Raw genomic sequence first — 15,446 nt, forward strand, 5'->3', positions numbered from 1 at the left:
CAGCTCAGCTCTGTCTGTTCTGCTTACTGGTGTCACAGGAATGAACAGCTGGGGCCAGGAGCCCATGCACTGTAGGAGGGAGGCAGCCAATGCGTGGATTTCAGCTTTAGTGCTGTGGAGAAAGCACAGCACTTTCTCCACAGGGGAGAGGGCAGTGTGGTGTTTTGGTGGACTTTGGATATGTGGTGTGTGGTGCATGGTATGGCTGATGTGGGTGTTTCTGGTGCATGTGTGGTGGTCATGATAGTCAAAGTAGTCCCCGAGACAGGCAGCACAGACAGATACTAACAGGTGGCAGAGTGAGCCATACATCTGAAGGAAGCACATTGCATGACGAGAACCATGAATGCAAAGGTCGTGGGGTAGCGTAGGTCTGGCCTGCTGAGGTGCAGAGACATGGCTCTGCTAAGGACTTAAGCTCTGAGGGTGGAGGTCTGGCCACCAGATTACCATCTGACTTGAGTTGTAACAGGTCCCCCTGTGATCAGCAAAGGGTGGAGTCAGGATCGATTCCAGACCACAGGGAGCTACAGGCAGTTCCTGCTGCATTTCAGTCAGCAGCCCATGAAATCCAGTTTGGGGAACTGCTTGTAGTTTTGGTTTCACTATTAGAAGAGGGTGGCAGCAGGGCATCTATCTGCCAGTAATCCCTGGGTTCAGGAAACTGAAACAGGAGATTGGATCATTTGAGGCTATATGCAGACTGTGTCCAACAAAATCAACCAACCCTGGCATAAGGAGTGATGGCCCAGGCTGCGATTAGACTCCACAAGGACAGGAGGATATTCCTGGCAGAACCACCAGCATGAACCAATGCCTGGAGTCCCGAAGAGGGAGAAAGCACTAAGCTTGGAGTGGTCGTAGGCCATCAGCTGTTACACTGGAATTAGGTTTTATCTCATGTGCTAGGAGAAGCAAAGGGGCATGCTTGAGGTAGTCAGGGAATGGGTATTGGGGCTCTGTAGAGGCTGTGTCCTAGGGGGAAGGTATTCTAGTGAAGCGGTCAGCCCAGGGCTGGCTCTTTGGGTTGGATTTGAGGGGCGCCACCTGGTGGCCCAGCTAAAGACTGAGCTGCTCCAGGAGTGGAGAATGACCATCTACCGGTGCGACTTCTGGAAGTGTTTCAGGGATGCAGGGAGAAGCGCCATGGCAGGAAAAGAAAGACCTTAGAGAGTTCTAGTCTGAGTGAGAAAACCAGATCTTTTAAGCCACTTGGATAACTGGGACAAGTTTCAGGACCTGGCAGGGAGATTGTTCTTGAGGGGACAGGAAGACCCAAGGGCCTGTAAGCATGCCCAGGGAGCATCCAGATCTCCATAGCTGGATCCTCAGAGGCTGGTGCAGGCATCAACAGTGTGTAGGTGAGTTGAGCCAGGATGATAAAGGCTGCTCCAACTAGCAGAAGCAGGAAGTGCGAAATGTGTGTGATGGAAGGGGCTGGCCCAGAATGGACGGTGGGCAGTGACACCCTCCTTGTTTGAATGAAAAACCTCATAAGCCAGATGACCGGACTGAGAACAGCTAGGAGCCAGGGAAGGGTTTTGAAAAAAAGAGGTTGCAGGTGGGGCTAGCGGGAAGATAGCCTGGTGATTAGGAGAAACCTGTATTCTCTCCAGACTTACGGAGAGAAAATGTGTGGCATCTCCCAGATTCCTGGCTCGGTGGTAGCCAGCAAGAGAGGGGGACAGCAGGTGGACATGGCCTAAAAGGAGGCTGTTTATGGCACATCACAACCCAACGGATCCCTCACTGTGCCTCTTGGGCGTGCCCCTCTGGTAGTGTCTCTATACTCCGCCCCCCCCCCCCCCCTTCCATTCCCCAGTCCCTCTGGGAGGGTTCCGGTCAGCAGTGTCAGTGCAGTCTGCCTGCCAGGGTAGGTAGCAGGGAGACCAGGAAAGGAAGTCCTTTAGGGCATCTACTGCCACTGGCGATGGGGAGGAGTCTGGCTACTGTTGTCCTATGGGCGCTGGGAACCCCGCCGTCTAATCACTTTCTGTGAGCGAGCCAGGAAGTGTCAAATGACTTCTGTTTTCGTCTCGCCTTCCACTTTTTTCTTTTGCTTCTCCATCACGGCCTCCAGCTCTGACACTTTTTCTCTGTCCTGAGGGCGGGGTGGAAATCAAGACCTGAGCAAGTGAATCCTGGGCGACTTCCGCTGCCTCTTACGATTAGAGCAATTGTCTCACCTCCAGCAGCGCGCGCTGCACGGTGACTTGGCTGTACACTCGCGCCCCTTCGTCGGGGCACACTGCCCGCAACTCTTCCTTTTGCAGTGAGAAGAGCTGTGCCCCGGTCAGCACGCCGAGTGCGTCCACGGTCCTGAGCAAGGCAGCAGGAGCCATTTTAGCTCAAGCTCCCTCAGCCCTCCCCGCACCATCATGTCACACCCACCCAGCTGCTGATCCAATCAGAGAGCTCTCAGGCAAGGAAGTTAGGGCTGAGGGGCTCAGGCTCCAGAGACTTGGGGTTCAGAAGGGGGATGGGACTTCCCTGTGGTCTCCAATCGGAGACTGTCAGGGGTGTTGCAACTTGGCCCATAGTTTCCTCCTCCCCGACCCTGGACCAATCTGAGCCTCGACTTCCAGCTCTGGTATCTGTCTCTGCAGACTAGCAGCTAGACCCCACTCACCCAGGGCTAAAGCCCTTGGTCTGGAGCCAGGCACGGACCGCCGAGGCCTCAGAGCGCGGGCTGAGTTGGGGCTCCGGAGCACGGGGCCCCGGGACTACCCGGCAGGGACCCGAACGGCCCTGCGCCAGGCGCGCCTGCAGCTCCTCATTGACACAGAGCATCTGGGAGAATTTCTCTGCAGGAGGGAAACCGTGAAGGGAGTGTGCACTCAGGGTGCTGGGGCCAGGGGTTCGGGAGCCTCTAGCGTGCCCAGTGTGGAGCCTAAAAAGCGAAGACAAGGATCACTTCCCAGAATGACTCTCCGCCACTCACCCTTCTCGATGGGGTCCAAACTGTTGAGAGTGTCGCAGCTGTCCCACTGTGGCCTCACTTGAGTAGGGGCTGGCGCTGGCTCAGCTGGGGGAGCCGGAGTGCTAGTCTCCTGGAGGGACGAAGAGAAAGGGATAAGGTTAAACATCTAAACACTCTCCTTCCTAGCAGTACCTTTCACACCTGATTTTCTCTGCCCTCATCCCCAGGACCTAGGACCTTGCCCCCACTTTTCCCTGAAGTAGCAAGAATATTCTGACTTACAAGGCTTCTTTCAGGGCTTTGGCTGCACTGCCCCTGCGGTCCAGGGTGGGGTGTCAGGATATTATAGGGTACATAGCCCTCCTGTCCCTGATGGTCTCGAACCTTCCACCATTTGCGCCTGTCATCCAGGACCTGGGTGGAGTATAAGCAGAAAATTCGTGCCCTGGTTCTATGCCTAGTCTAGGCTGGACTAGCCAATTCTAGGGTCTGTGGCTCCCACCCCTCTAACCTCCAACACGTCTCGGTGCTTGACAGACAGCTCACTGCTGTTTCGGGCCTGGAAGTCATAATTACACAGAACCCACTTTCTGGTTCTCTCTTCTAGCTGGGGCTCAGCTTCCAGTCCTGGATCTTGATGACTGGGGAGAAGGAAACCGGTAGGAGATAAGGAGGTAGCCAGCCTTGCTGATCTGGATTCTAAGGTGCTAATGTGAAGTGGGGTTAGAGCCAAGCAGGGGCCTAGGTTAATATGTTAATGCAGACTTGACTTAGGAGTCATAGCTTCAATATAGTTAGCTCATTTCCTTGCCTGGCACCATGCAGTAAACATGATGTATTTTGGTTACTCTTCAATTCTTTATTGGATTCTGGGATTGAACTCAGGGCCTTGTACATGCAAGGGAAGTGCTTTACTTCTGAGCTACACTCCCAGTCCCTCACTTGCATTTTTTATTGTTCTTAACCATTCGTGTGTATTTTGCCTGCATGCATGCATGAGCACCACCTGTGTGCAGTAGACACAGTCTGGAAGAGACTGTCCTAGAGCTTGGTGTTACACACAGTCGTGGGCCATCATGTTGTGCTGGGGACTGAACCTGGGTCCTCTGCAAAAGCAGAGAGTATTCTTAACCTCTGAGCCATCTCTCCAGCCCCTCACTTGCATTTGATAAGTGAGGACAGTGGGACTCAGAGCAGATAGCTAGAAGGAGAAGATCTATAGGATCATCCACTAGGATAATGAGCAGGGTTCAAACAGTAGCTAACACTTACGCTTGTACTGCCAATCAATAGCTGACGCTTCTGCTGCGTTGCATGCCAGTCATGTTCAGGTTCAGTTCTCCTGGAGCTACCCATAAATCTGGGTCCTGTTTAGTTCCTTCTCCAGAGATCTCACTATTATCCCCCTTCCACCCTTTGTGTGGTATGAGGGATTGGACCCAGTACCTCATGCATGCTAGGCAGACACTGTACCTAGGACCCATATCCCAGCCCCTCACTGGTAGATTCTAGGCAAGTGTTCTTCTGAGCCACAGTTCAGCCCTTCAATGATGGATCCTGGGAAAGGGTTCTACAACCATGGCCACAGCCCTTCATTGGTTGGATTCTAGGCAATGATTCTACCATTAAGCCCTACTCCCAACCCCTCTGTATTCTCAGGCAGTTACTCTACTCCTGAGCTGTGCCCCCAACCCTTTACTGGTGGATTCTAGGCAAATGCTCTGCCACTGAACTACATCTATTTTATGTATATAGATGTGTTTGTCAGGATTTAAGTCTTGTGCCTGGTGCCTACAGAGACTAAGGAGAGTGTTGGATCTCCTGGGATTGGATTTATAGATGGTTGTGAGCTGCTTTATGGGTGTGACTTAGCTGGCTCCTGGCAGTCCTTGTTCTGCATCACTCTAAACTGCTCTGCATGCATCTGGGTTTGAACTCAAGCTGAGCCACAACATCAGAGGTTCTCATATTTCCAGGCAAAGAAATTATAGTCAGAGAAGGTAAGTAAAAAGCTGGAGGTGCCGAGCCCAAGGTTCAGAAGCAGGCAGACAGAGGCGAGGGTCCTGCAACACCAGGCAACTTGGGGGACAGTTGGCTCTGGCCCCCCAACAAGAGAGACCTCATCCCGGATCAGGCCTACCTGTGCAAGGGAGAGGGGGGCTCTTCAGGGCCACAGCACCCCCTGTGTGGGGCTGACAGGTCCCAGTGTGCCGTCCTTGCTGAGACCCTCTGCTGGGGCCCCCACTTAGACCCCATTCATCTTCCCCAGCTCTATCATCCACTTCCTCCACTCCTGACCCTTATCTGCAACCCTAGAGTTGTGACTCCTCTACATCATCTTCCTCCCCTGGACCTACATTTTGGATTCCACATTTTGGTAGAACCATAAATTTAGGTCCCTAGTTCTTTTCTTCCCAGCCAAGTAGGCAGGAGTCCAGGTCTTAACCTTCAAGTCCCTGGGTCCTTTCAACCCCGCTAGCGTTCCCGTTTGCTCCCAGTAGGCGCTGTTCCTTAGAGCATTCAGAAGCCAAAAGTCCCACCTCCGTTAGCAGCCCTGAGATGCCAGCGGTCTCTAACGTTTCCTCAAGCTCCCCAGCCTCTAGAAGTACCAACCCTGTGTTTAGGTTTCCATCTTTTCCCTAATATCCAGTGCTCTGTGCTCTCGGGACCCAGCGTGGTGCCTTCCTAGGTTCCAGAACACCAAACTGCACTTTTTCAGTCTTTTGAGAATACCAGACTTCAAGCCCTTAGACACACCCACTCTTACAGCTTCCGTTCCCTCTTCCCTTAGACCCGGAGATCTGGGCTCCTCCCCCTCCCTCCTTCCTCCTCCCCCTACCCCGCCCCGGCCCCGCCTCCTCACCACCTCACCCACCTGCAAAGAGCCGGGAAGGCAGAGGGGGAGAAAAAAAAGACAAGAAAAAAGGGAAGGGTCGGAGTCAGCGCCGGGGTGACCCCGGGACTCAGCCCTCCCAACCCCGCCCCTGGCCGCCCTGAGGCGGACACTCACCCATTGACAGCGACCTGGGGGGCGCTTTGCTGTGGGAAGAGAGTTTGGGGTCAGGCAGGTTAGACCTCAGAGTTCCTGGCTCACCGCAGTTGTGCGGATAGGGGAAGCCTAGTGCTTCCCTGGCAGCTCCGCCTCACCTGCCTGCGCCGCTTCTCATGCTGTAGCTGTTTTTCCACTGGGTCCTCCCAGGCGCGGCCCTGCGGGTCAGTGGCCGGGGGCTCCCAGCCGCTGTAGAATTCCGGATTGTATTGAGACCCTTCTTCCGGAGGCAGCTCCACCCTGTGGTCAGGGACACACTCGAAGGTTAGGTCAAACGAAGGCCGGGCACTAGTTCACAAAAATTCTCTTTTCCTGCAAACCTGGCTCTATCCTCACAATTCTTTTTTTCCTCCTTTTCCTTTCCTTTTCTTTTTCTTTCTTTCTTTCTTTCTTTCTTTCTTTCTTTCTTTCTTTCTTTCTTTCTTTCTTTCTTTCTTTCTTTCTTTCTCTCTCTCTCTCTCTCTCTCTCTCTCTCTCTCTCTCTTTTACATCCCCATCGCAGGCTGCTCCCTTCTCTCCACCTGGTCCCACCCTACCAACCCTTTTTCCCCTTCGCTCCTCCCCTTCTCAGATAAGGCGAGCCTTTCTTTGAGCCATAAACCCACATCAAGTGGCATGAGGACTAAGTGCAGCCTCTTGCACTGAGGCCAGCTAAGGCAGCCCAGTTAGGGGAAAGTGATCCAAAAGCTATCCTCACAATTCTTAACTTCATCTCTCTTTATCTGCTTCTACCCTCTAAACCCTACTCAGGACATTATATTTCTTTATTAAAAAATTAACCCGGGTGGTGGTGGTGTACGTCTTTAATCCCAGCGCTCTGAGGCAGAGGCAGAGGCAGGCGGTGGATTTCTGAGGCTAGTCTAGTTAACAGAGTTCTGGGACAGCCATGGCTACACAGAAAAACCCTGTCTAGGAAAAAATTAAAAATAAATAAACACAGATAGATAAATATAAATAACCCTACAAATAGACACAGATAAATAAAGCACTTGTGTGTATGATGCTCTGCTTGCATGCGCGTAAATGTGTGCCTCGTGTGTGCCCGCTGCTCATGGAGGGCAGAAGAGGGCATCACAGTCCCTGAAATTGGAGTTATGAGCAGTCGTGAGCCCCCTGTGGGTGCTGGGAATTCAACCCAGATCCTCTGGAAGCGCAGAATGTGCCCTAACCACCCATTAATTATATTTCTAACCACACTGATTGCCCTATTATGCCTCGTCCAATCTCTGAGGCCAAAGCTTTTTCTGTTTTAGAGGGTACAGGGTTGGAGCAGTCCTGATGGACAACCCTGGCTGGCCTAAACTAGCTTATTTAGAGTAGCTGCCCTTGACTACCAGACATCCTCCTGACTATTTCTTAAGTACTTGATTACATAAAATATTTATCTACTTACTTATTATTGTGACGGTGTGGGTGAGCACATGTGAGTCAGAGGAGAATTTTGTAGAGGCAAATCTCTGTGTTCACATTTATGTAAGTTCCAGACAGGGTCTCCTCTACTGAAAGGTGATTTTCAACTTCTGACAGTCCTTCCCCACTTCCCAAGAGCTGGGATTACAGGTGTGTGCCACTAAGCCCAAGTGCCTAAGCTACTTTTTTTTTTTTTTTTTAAGATTTATTTTCCTGGGGTTGGAGAGATGGCACTGACTGCTGTTCTAGAGGGCCTGGGTTCAATTCCCAGCACCCATATGGCAGTTCACAATTGTCTGTATCTCCAGTTCCAGGGAATCCGACACCCTCACACAGACATTCATGCAGTCAAAATACCAGTGTACATAAAATAAAAATAAATACATTGTTAAAAAAAAAACATACTGTTTTAAAAAAAAATTATTTTCCTGTCTGCATGTGTGCCTTCCCATCAGAAGAGGACACCAGACCTCATTATAGATGGTTGTGAACAGCCATGTGGTTGCTGGGAATTGAACTCAGGATGTTTGGAAGAGCACCCAGTGCTCTTAACTTCTGAGCCATCTCTCCAGCCTCCCATCCCCCAGCTACTTTTTAAATAGTTATATCAATCCATCTTGCCCTTCGACACACTCCCAGTCTTGGGCTCGACTCTGCCCTGAAGAGGGCCTCCTAGCACAGACGCCCTTCCACTCCAAGCCTTTAGGAGACACAGGCCATACATCCTGCCTTTTCCATGTGGCTGGGTCCCATACTCACCTAGACACTCCTCCTTGCCTTGTAGTCTCTAAATTCTCGAGGCCTCTGCTTTTTGCTTCAATCTGACTCTGATTAGATCTTAAACCTTCCATTCACGCTACTTTCCGGCTTTTTCTCCAAATGAATCCTGGCATTTCCCTTAAATCACATCCCTCCTCAATTTATTTAGCAGCATCCCGCACGCCAAGTCTGGCCTCTACCTCAAGCTTCCCCTCTCACCCTGGGCGGGTCCAGGAGTCCCCAAGCGACGTCCACAAGGTGTTTTCACGAGGAGTGACATTGTCGCGGAGCAGCGCCACAGCCTCCAATGTCAGATGTGGTCGTCGCACGCTGCTCGCGAACTCAGGGCCTCCTGAAGTATTCACGATCTGCCAGGCAAACGGGAGTGAGCATGCCAACAAGACCTTGAAGTCTAATCCTAAGCCTTCCAAAGCAGGGGTGGGGGATCCGAGGGCTGGGAACGGGTCTCACCATCTGCAGAGGCCCGAACAGAAAGTGCAACAGCTCTGCAGAGGAGGGATTGGCGATGTTGCCTCTCAACCGGGCCTGGAGTGGAAGGAGGTCATTGCACAGATGGACGGGTCAGAGTCACAGTGCCCACATGCCATTGATGCCTAGAAATGGTTGTGTCCTCACCAGCAGACTGAAGGCGTATTTGATTTTCTGAAGCACGTCGGTGTATTCAGCCTCGGTGGGAGGCTTGGCCCTCAGCGTCAGCAAGCCCTCTGTGGTTGGGGAGCAGGTGAGTAGGTGGGGACACCCGGACAGCATTAGATAATAGCTCCAAAGGAGCAAACGCTCAAACATATGGCCTTAGGAAGTCAGACCTGGTGAGTGGTGGGAGACCCCGGGAGAGGGAATATCTGGACCTCATCCAGGAAGGTGTGTTCTGGTTCTACATGGAGGCCCTTTACCTCCAGGAGCTCGGCGTCGTGTCCTGCGGCCGCGCTCGCGGTGCTCCAAAACCCGGGCAGCCTCTGCTGACTTTTGCAGTCTGGATACAAAACTCTCCACGTCGTCAAACACGTGGTTCAGGATATCCTGCGGTACGACGGACAAGAGTGGTGCCCCTGAGTCTCAGACTGGTCAAGTCCAGTCAAGTCCAGGTCTCCTAACTGGACACACCCGCTACGTCAGGCCACGCCCATAACCGGAGCCGCGGCTGATCTATACCAAAGACCCCAGCCCCGAGGCCGGCGCCTTGTCAGAATGTCACACCTAGAGGAGGCACGTTCCTGAATTTCGCCCCCAACCCTATTCCGACTTGATTGTCGTGGGAATCCCTTCCCCCAAGCTGGTGCCTCTCACGCAAGCTTACCACGTCCCGCTCCGCTTGCAGACCCGCCAGCTCAGGACCGCGTGGGCCCAGGTCCGGGGAGGTAGGCTCCGCGCTTCTCGTGCGAGCTGGGTCGGGTCTCCTCGCGTCTTCGGTCTCTGGAATTGGCTCCACCTGGGGTCGCCCGCGGCCGGCGGATGGCTCTACCGAGCTGATCACCGCGCGGACTGACGGGCGACGCTGTAAGGGCGGGGTCTCCGTAGCAGGGGAGGCGCCACGTTGCAACTCCTCCTGCGTCGCCCTGAGTAAGAAGAGGGAAACTGAGGCTGGGGCAACCGATGGGGCCAGGGACAGAGACAGGGGGTCAACTGTAGGCTGGGCATACTGTAGTGAGAAATTGGACACGAAGATGGAGAAAACAGAAAACCAAGACAGGCTAAAGTAGAGGATTGGAGAAGGTCACCTGGTCTAGGAGCTACAGGTACTTGTGACCACATTCAACTCTCTAGGCTGCTCTATCAAGCCAATTTCTTAGCTGAGGAGAAGGAGACCCATAGACGGGAGAATGTTTTCCAGAGCGCTCGGCACCTGCTTTCTCCTTCTCCTCACCTGAGCGCGGCCGCCCTGCGTTCCCCGCGTCCGGAGCGGTAATTCTGCAGAGCCCCTTGGATGTCCTCACGGATCAGCTCCGCCTGTCAATCATACTTTAAGGTCTCCCCTCTTAAGCCCCATCCTTGCCCGCTCCCGCCACTCTTGTTCTCAGCGCCCCGCCTCCGGCTGTGGCTGTCTTGGACGAAACCCATGGGCCCTCATCTTGGTTCTGCCTGTTCCTCAGACCATTCTTCTGTTTTACAAGGTCTGAGAGTATCTTAGCCTTTCGCCTGAGTCTTCTTCCTATCGTTACGTTCAGTCTTTGTCCAGATTTCAAAATGCCCTCAAACCCGGCTCCCTCCCAGACCCTGTTTGTCATAGGCCCCGCCCCCAACAGAAGCCACGCCTTTGACTCCCCCCACCAAAGGCCACCTGGAGCCACGCCCACTCACCCCGAGGAGCAGGCCCTGGAAGAAATGGACATCTGGCTGTGCTCGCTCTGGCTCTTGGCACACCAGGAGCAGCAGCGAGCGGCTCCGGCCTCGGAGCATCACCGCATCGCAGCGTACTATGGCGTCAAGGGGATATGACTCCAGTTCCTCCTGCAGGACAGGACGGCAGGGTAAACGGACTCCTGATACCACTACAGTTGTGCGGGAGCTAGGGCAAGGCAACTGCAAGAGTTTAGGGGCCTGTTTTAAGCCAGCTTGTTTAAAATAACACCCTGCTTAAAGACAGCTTGCCAAGGTTCACAAGGGAAGGAGGCTTAGGAGCCAAGATTCGTGCTCTGATTCCAGCCCCGTTGCTCTTTCCACCCCCGTACTCCCTGGCACCTTGGAGACAGGATCTAGCAGAGTGATATGGCCAGGTGACACCCTCAGTAGCATCTCCTGGGCCCAGACGCGCCCCTGGCTGTCCATGACGGCCAGCTTTCTGGAAGCGTCTTCCACGGTGTGTACGCCATCTTCCTCCCCCAAGCAGAAGGTGACCAGGTGCTAGCAGGAGTGAGATAGGAAAGCAGTGAGTCCCAGGCAACGCCAGGCTCGTGCCGCGTGGCTAAGGGAATCCCGAGGCAGACTCGCAGTTCAGCCTCGCCTTGCTTCCCCAAGGTTGCTTTCCTTGGTCCCTCAGACACAGGACTCCAGATTGTTTGGCCCCGTGTCCAGCACTGGGGATGGCTCAGCGGAAGATCTGATGGAACTGAGGTCTCAGGCAATGAGGGCAATGTCAGTGGGGAGAGAAGGTCTGAGTTTTCCTAGAGTCTTTTCTGCTTGATGGGCCATCTGTTTTCAAAGGCCCTGTCATTTCAGGCTCACTTCTCCCCAAGAGACACCTTAGGGAAACACAGACCCCAAACTCACATTGACATGGTACTGGGACACGTCGGCCATAACCACAGTGGAGTAACGTTTTCTCTGTTCTAAGGGAGGGGAGAGCAAAGTGTACACAGGAGTCAGACTTTAGTCTTGTTCCTTAGATCCTGACCCCAGCCCTCCTTTCTCAGACCCAGGAGTCTAAACCCCAGCCTCCTCCCTTAGACCCAAAAGCACAGACCCTAGCCTCCTCCCTCAGATTCAGGAATACAGACCCTAGCCCTTCTTCCTAAGATCCAAAAGTCTAGATTCAATACCCCCCTCCATCAGACCCAAGAGCACAGGCTATATTCTCTCTTCTCCCAAGACCCTTATTCTTGGTCTCCTTCACCCACAAGCTTACCATAGATAGACTTTGCATTTGGTTTGGGTGCAGCTTCAGGCCTAGCAAAGAAAAAAAAAAAAAAAACCAAGGGGTTAGCAGGATGTTGAGGCTGGTGAGAGATGCTGCAGGAATGACAGGCAAAGCATCAGGGAGTGTAATGGAGAGCCATGGAAGGTTTGGTCAGGTGAGAGCAGGGCAATGCTGGTGTTTAAGAGAATGGTATGAAGCCAGGCCTGCCAGGCCTGATAAGGCACGCCTGTAATCCCAGCACTTGGGAGGCAGAGGCAGGCGGATCTTTGTGAGTTCTGTACTGAGGCCAGCCTGGTCTACAAAGGGAGTTCTAGGACAGCTAAGGCTACACAGAGAAACTTTGTCTCAAAAAACCAAAACCAAATAAAGTAAATAGATGGTATGATGTGATAATGTGTGGGGCAGAGACCTCCATATCACATAGACCTGGATGCAAATATTTTGTCTGCCTCTCTCTGTCTCTGCCTCTTCATTTCTCTCTCTTCCTCTCACCTTGAATGAGGTCTCCCAATGTAGCTCTGGCTGTTTGGAAAATCACTATGTAGACCAGGCCTCAGACTCATAGAGATCCTCCTGCTTCTGCTTGAATTAAGGGCATGTACTACTATGAATCTCTCTTTCTCTCTCCCTCTTAATAAAAATGCTTTTTTGCATTTTTGAGATAGGATCTTGAGATCACTATGTAGCTGAGGATGGTCTTGAACTTCTGTTCTCACTGCCTCTGCTGCCAGTGTGCTGGGAATACAGGAATGCACCACAATATCCAGCTCTGGGTTCAAATTCATGGAGCAGATGACACTGGAGAGTTGGCTTAGTGGTTAGTTCTGGGCAGTCAGGCCAAGCTGCTCACAACTACCTGTAAATCCAGCTTCAGGAGACCAATGCCTTCTTTTTAGCCTATGAAGCACCCTTCCCCAACACACATCAGAGAGAGAGATACATTTATGACTTTAAAAAGACTGATGGCTAAGCTTGGTTGTCAATGTGACTACATCTGGAATCAACTAAAATTCAATGTGTTGCGCACATCTATGAGGGACTTTCTAGGTTGGAACGTTTGATGTGGGAAGAACCATCCTAAGTCTGGACCACACTTGAGGTGGCAGCCACATAGAAGGACATGGAAGAAGGAGATGCCTTTTTGCCTGCCTGCGCTCACTCTCGCTGGCCAGTTCATCTGTTCTGTTCATCTGAGGCACCCTTTGCTCATGTTAGAAGATATTTCTTCAGAATTCTAATGTAGATCCAAGGCCAGCAGCTCTCTAGTGATTCCTGGAGACTCCAGCACCAGACTGGGACTGCTCACATGCCCAGTCTGGTGTACTAAACAAATACCAGGTTTTCGACTTTTCTCTCAGACCACAGCATGCAAGCCATTCTAATAAGTTGTGTGAGTGTGTATATTCATTTTATCAGTTCTGTTCCTTTGGGTAATCCTGGGTAATACAAAGATGAAGGGTAGAGAATGGAGTGATTGGTACACACATATCATCCCAAAACTCAGGAGACAGAGAAGTGTGAGGCTAGCCAGGGCTACATAGTGAAACCCTGTCTCAAAAAACAAAACAAAACAAAAAACACAAAACAACAGAAAACAAGAGCAAGACACTGTAAACAAAACAATAGCAAAACAAAAACCAACCAAGCAACAAACAAAAAACACAGACAAATAAAATCTCGGGCTGAAGGGCTGGCTGAGCAGTTACACACAAGCACTACTCTTTGAAAGGATTCAAGAGCAGCTCCCAACAGCCCCGCCAGGCAGTTCACAGCCGCCTGGAACTCCAGCCCCAGGAGATCCAACACTTTCTTCTGACTTCTGCAGGCACTGCACACATGTGCACAGACCCAAAGTCAGACACACACATAAATAAACCTGCAACAAACAAACGACCCTACCAGACTCTGGTAAGGGGACCTAATCTTTCCTACCTCAGTTTCCCTTCCTGTAACATATCACAACATCTACCTGGTGTGGCTGCTGTACAAATTCAACACAGTAGGTGAAGTGTTTTTCAGTCTCAGTAATAGGTATCATTCTAATTACGTTGCTGCACAGAGCTTAGCACACAGTGGTTGCTCAATCAATGGGAACTGATACAACTTTCAGGAGCTAGAGTAGGCATGGAATTACCTCCTTCCCCTCCCACTATGGTTCAGATCATCCCAGGCAGTCATTCCTGGTCTCTTCCTGTTCTCAGTTTCCTCTCAAAATTACCACTTGCAATAATTCTTTGTTGTTGTTGTTGTTGAGATAGAGGCACATATAGCCCAGGCTAGCCCCAAAGCTGAGGATGACTTTAAACTCTTGATCCTCCTGCCTTTACATTCCAAGTACTGGGAATACAGGTATAATCATTATCATATATTTAATAAAGTATTAATTTAAGAAATAACAAATTATTATTTATATGTTTTTTGAAACAGTGTCTCTGCCAGTTTTCTTTTCTAAAAAGATTTATTTATTTTTTGTGCATAGATGTTTTGCCTATATGTATGTATAGACCTCTCTGTGAGGTCTCATATCCCTTAGAACTAGATTTACAGACAGTTGAGAGCTGTCATGTGGATGCTGGAGATTGAACCCGGGTCCTCTGGAACAGCAGCTAGCACTCTTCACCACGGAGCCATTTCTCCAGCACGTCTCTGTTTCCTGAGTGCTGGCTTTAATGTGCCCTTGTGCTGTGGATTAGACCCTAGTGTTTCATACATGGTAGGCAAGCTCTACTAGCTGAGCTACATCCCCACTCCCTGTAGCTTTTTAAAATCCCCCTTTCTACCAGAAAAACAGCGGGTCAGAGCTAGGCGGTCAAGTCTAGTTAGACTCTTGTTTTTTATCCTGATCCTGCTTGTCGAATATCCCTACGTTTTATCACGGTTGAGCTGGAGAGCTCACTACTTCTTTGTTTGGCTTTCCACCTGCTCCCTCCAGGAGATTTGAGTCTTCACTGTCCTTGGCCTTGCTTTTCTAGCAGAAGGTCGATATTTAACACTAAGGTAAAGGCCAGAACAGTGGCTTCCTAAAGATGGAGTGCCTGCTACGGGACAGTTGGCCGAGTCCTGAATGATTCTGTCGACTCTCAAAACATGTCCCCCTTCCCGTTTATCGAGAGGAGAGGCTGGGTTCCAGGAGGTGGCATGCCCCTGTCAGAGCCACAGCACGGTAGAGTATCCACATTTACAACGGAACTGCTTTGTCCGTGCCCAAGCGCCCAAGCGCAGGCTGGGCAGGCAGGGGAGCATTCCTCCCGAAGCTCTAGAGATTGGACTGTGGAAACAGGATCTGCAGGTGTGGGGGAAGGGAGGAGGGGCTAGGGCGGCAGGGCAGGGGGCACTTACCCTGTGGCGGTGCTCATGGTGGCAGAATGAGGTGCTCTATCCACTTGGAGATGCCTTGAGAGCCGGCAAAGACTTGAGTGACTGACTTGGCTTCAGGCACATGACCCTAATCCAACCTTCTTCTCTCAAACCAAGTATCCGCCCCCCACCCCGCACCCCCGCTTCTTTAGCCACAGGGATCCCTTCTTCAGACCCAGAACTCAGACCTAGGGGTCCAGACCCCAGCGCCCTTCCCTTAGACCCCAGCGCCCCTCCCTTAGACTCAGGAGTCCAGGCTCCAGACCTCTTTCAGACCCTGACGTCCAGACTTCAGTCGTCCTTTCTCACACCCAGATTTCCAAGTCCCAGCCTCTTTTCTCAGACCCAAGGAGCCA

At 51.7% G+C, this 15,446-nt stretch overlaps 1 protein-coding gene across 1 annotated transcript; it reads right to left on the bottom strand.

Annotated features, from left to right (window-relative positions):
- Positions 1-1,182: 1,182 nt before the first annotated feature.
- Positions 1,183-15,089, bottom strand: Eps8l1 (EPS8 like 1). The gene is made up of 19 exons (XM_055595633.1): positions 15,073-15,089; positions 11,722-11,762; positions 11,367-11,425; positions 10,839-11,000; positions 10,458-10,607; positions 10,024-10,106; positions 9,457-9,715; positions 9,053-9,179; positions 8,775-8,863; positions 8,610-8,684; positions 8,358-8,506; positions 6,068-6,209; positions 5,931-5,959; positions 3,432-3,561; positions 3,203-3,334; positions 2,942-3,050; positions 2,630-2,804; positions 2,187-2,319; positions 1,183-2,101 (listed from the first exon to the last, which is right to left on the bottom strand). Exons 1-19 carry the CDS (start codon positions 15,087-15,089, stop codon positions 2,015-2,017), a joined length of 2,148 nt encoding a protein of 715 aa, XP_055451608.1. The 3' UTR covers positions 1,183-2,014.
- Between the last annotated feature and the right edge of the window lie 357 nt (positions 15,090-15,446).

The sequence above is a fragment of the Psammomys obesus genome, unplaced genomic scaffold, assembly GCF_907164565.1.
Source record: "Psammomys obesus unplaced genomic scaffold, mPsaObe1.curated_primary_1811, whole genome shotgun sequence".
Classification (NCBI taxonomy): Eukaryota; Metazoa; Chordata; class Mammalia; order Rodentia; family Muridae; genus Psammomys; species Psammomys obesus.

Bases quoted from the DNA above. Each gene is read 5' to 3' on its own strand.
- Eps8l1 (XM_055595633.1), bottom strand. The intron at 5,960-6,067 runs GTGAGGCGGAGC...CTCTTCCCACAG, and splicing joins ATGAGAAGCGGCGCAGGCAG to CAAAGCGCCCCCCAGGTCGC. The intron at 2,805-2,941 runs GTGAGTGGCGGA...TCCCTCCTGCAG, and splicing joins TTTGGACCCCATCGAGAAGG to AGAAATTCTCCCAGATGCTC.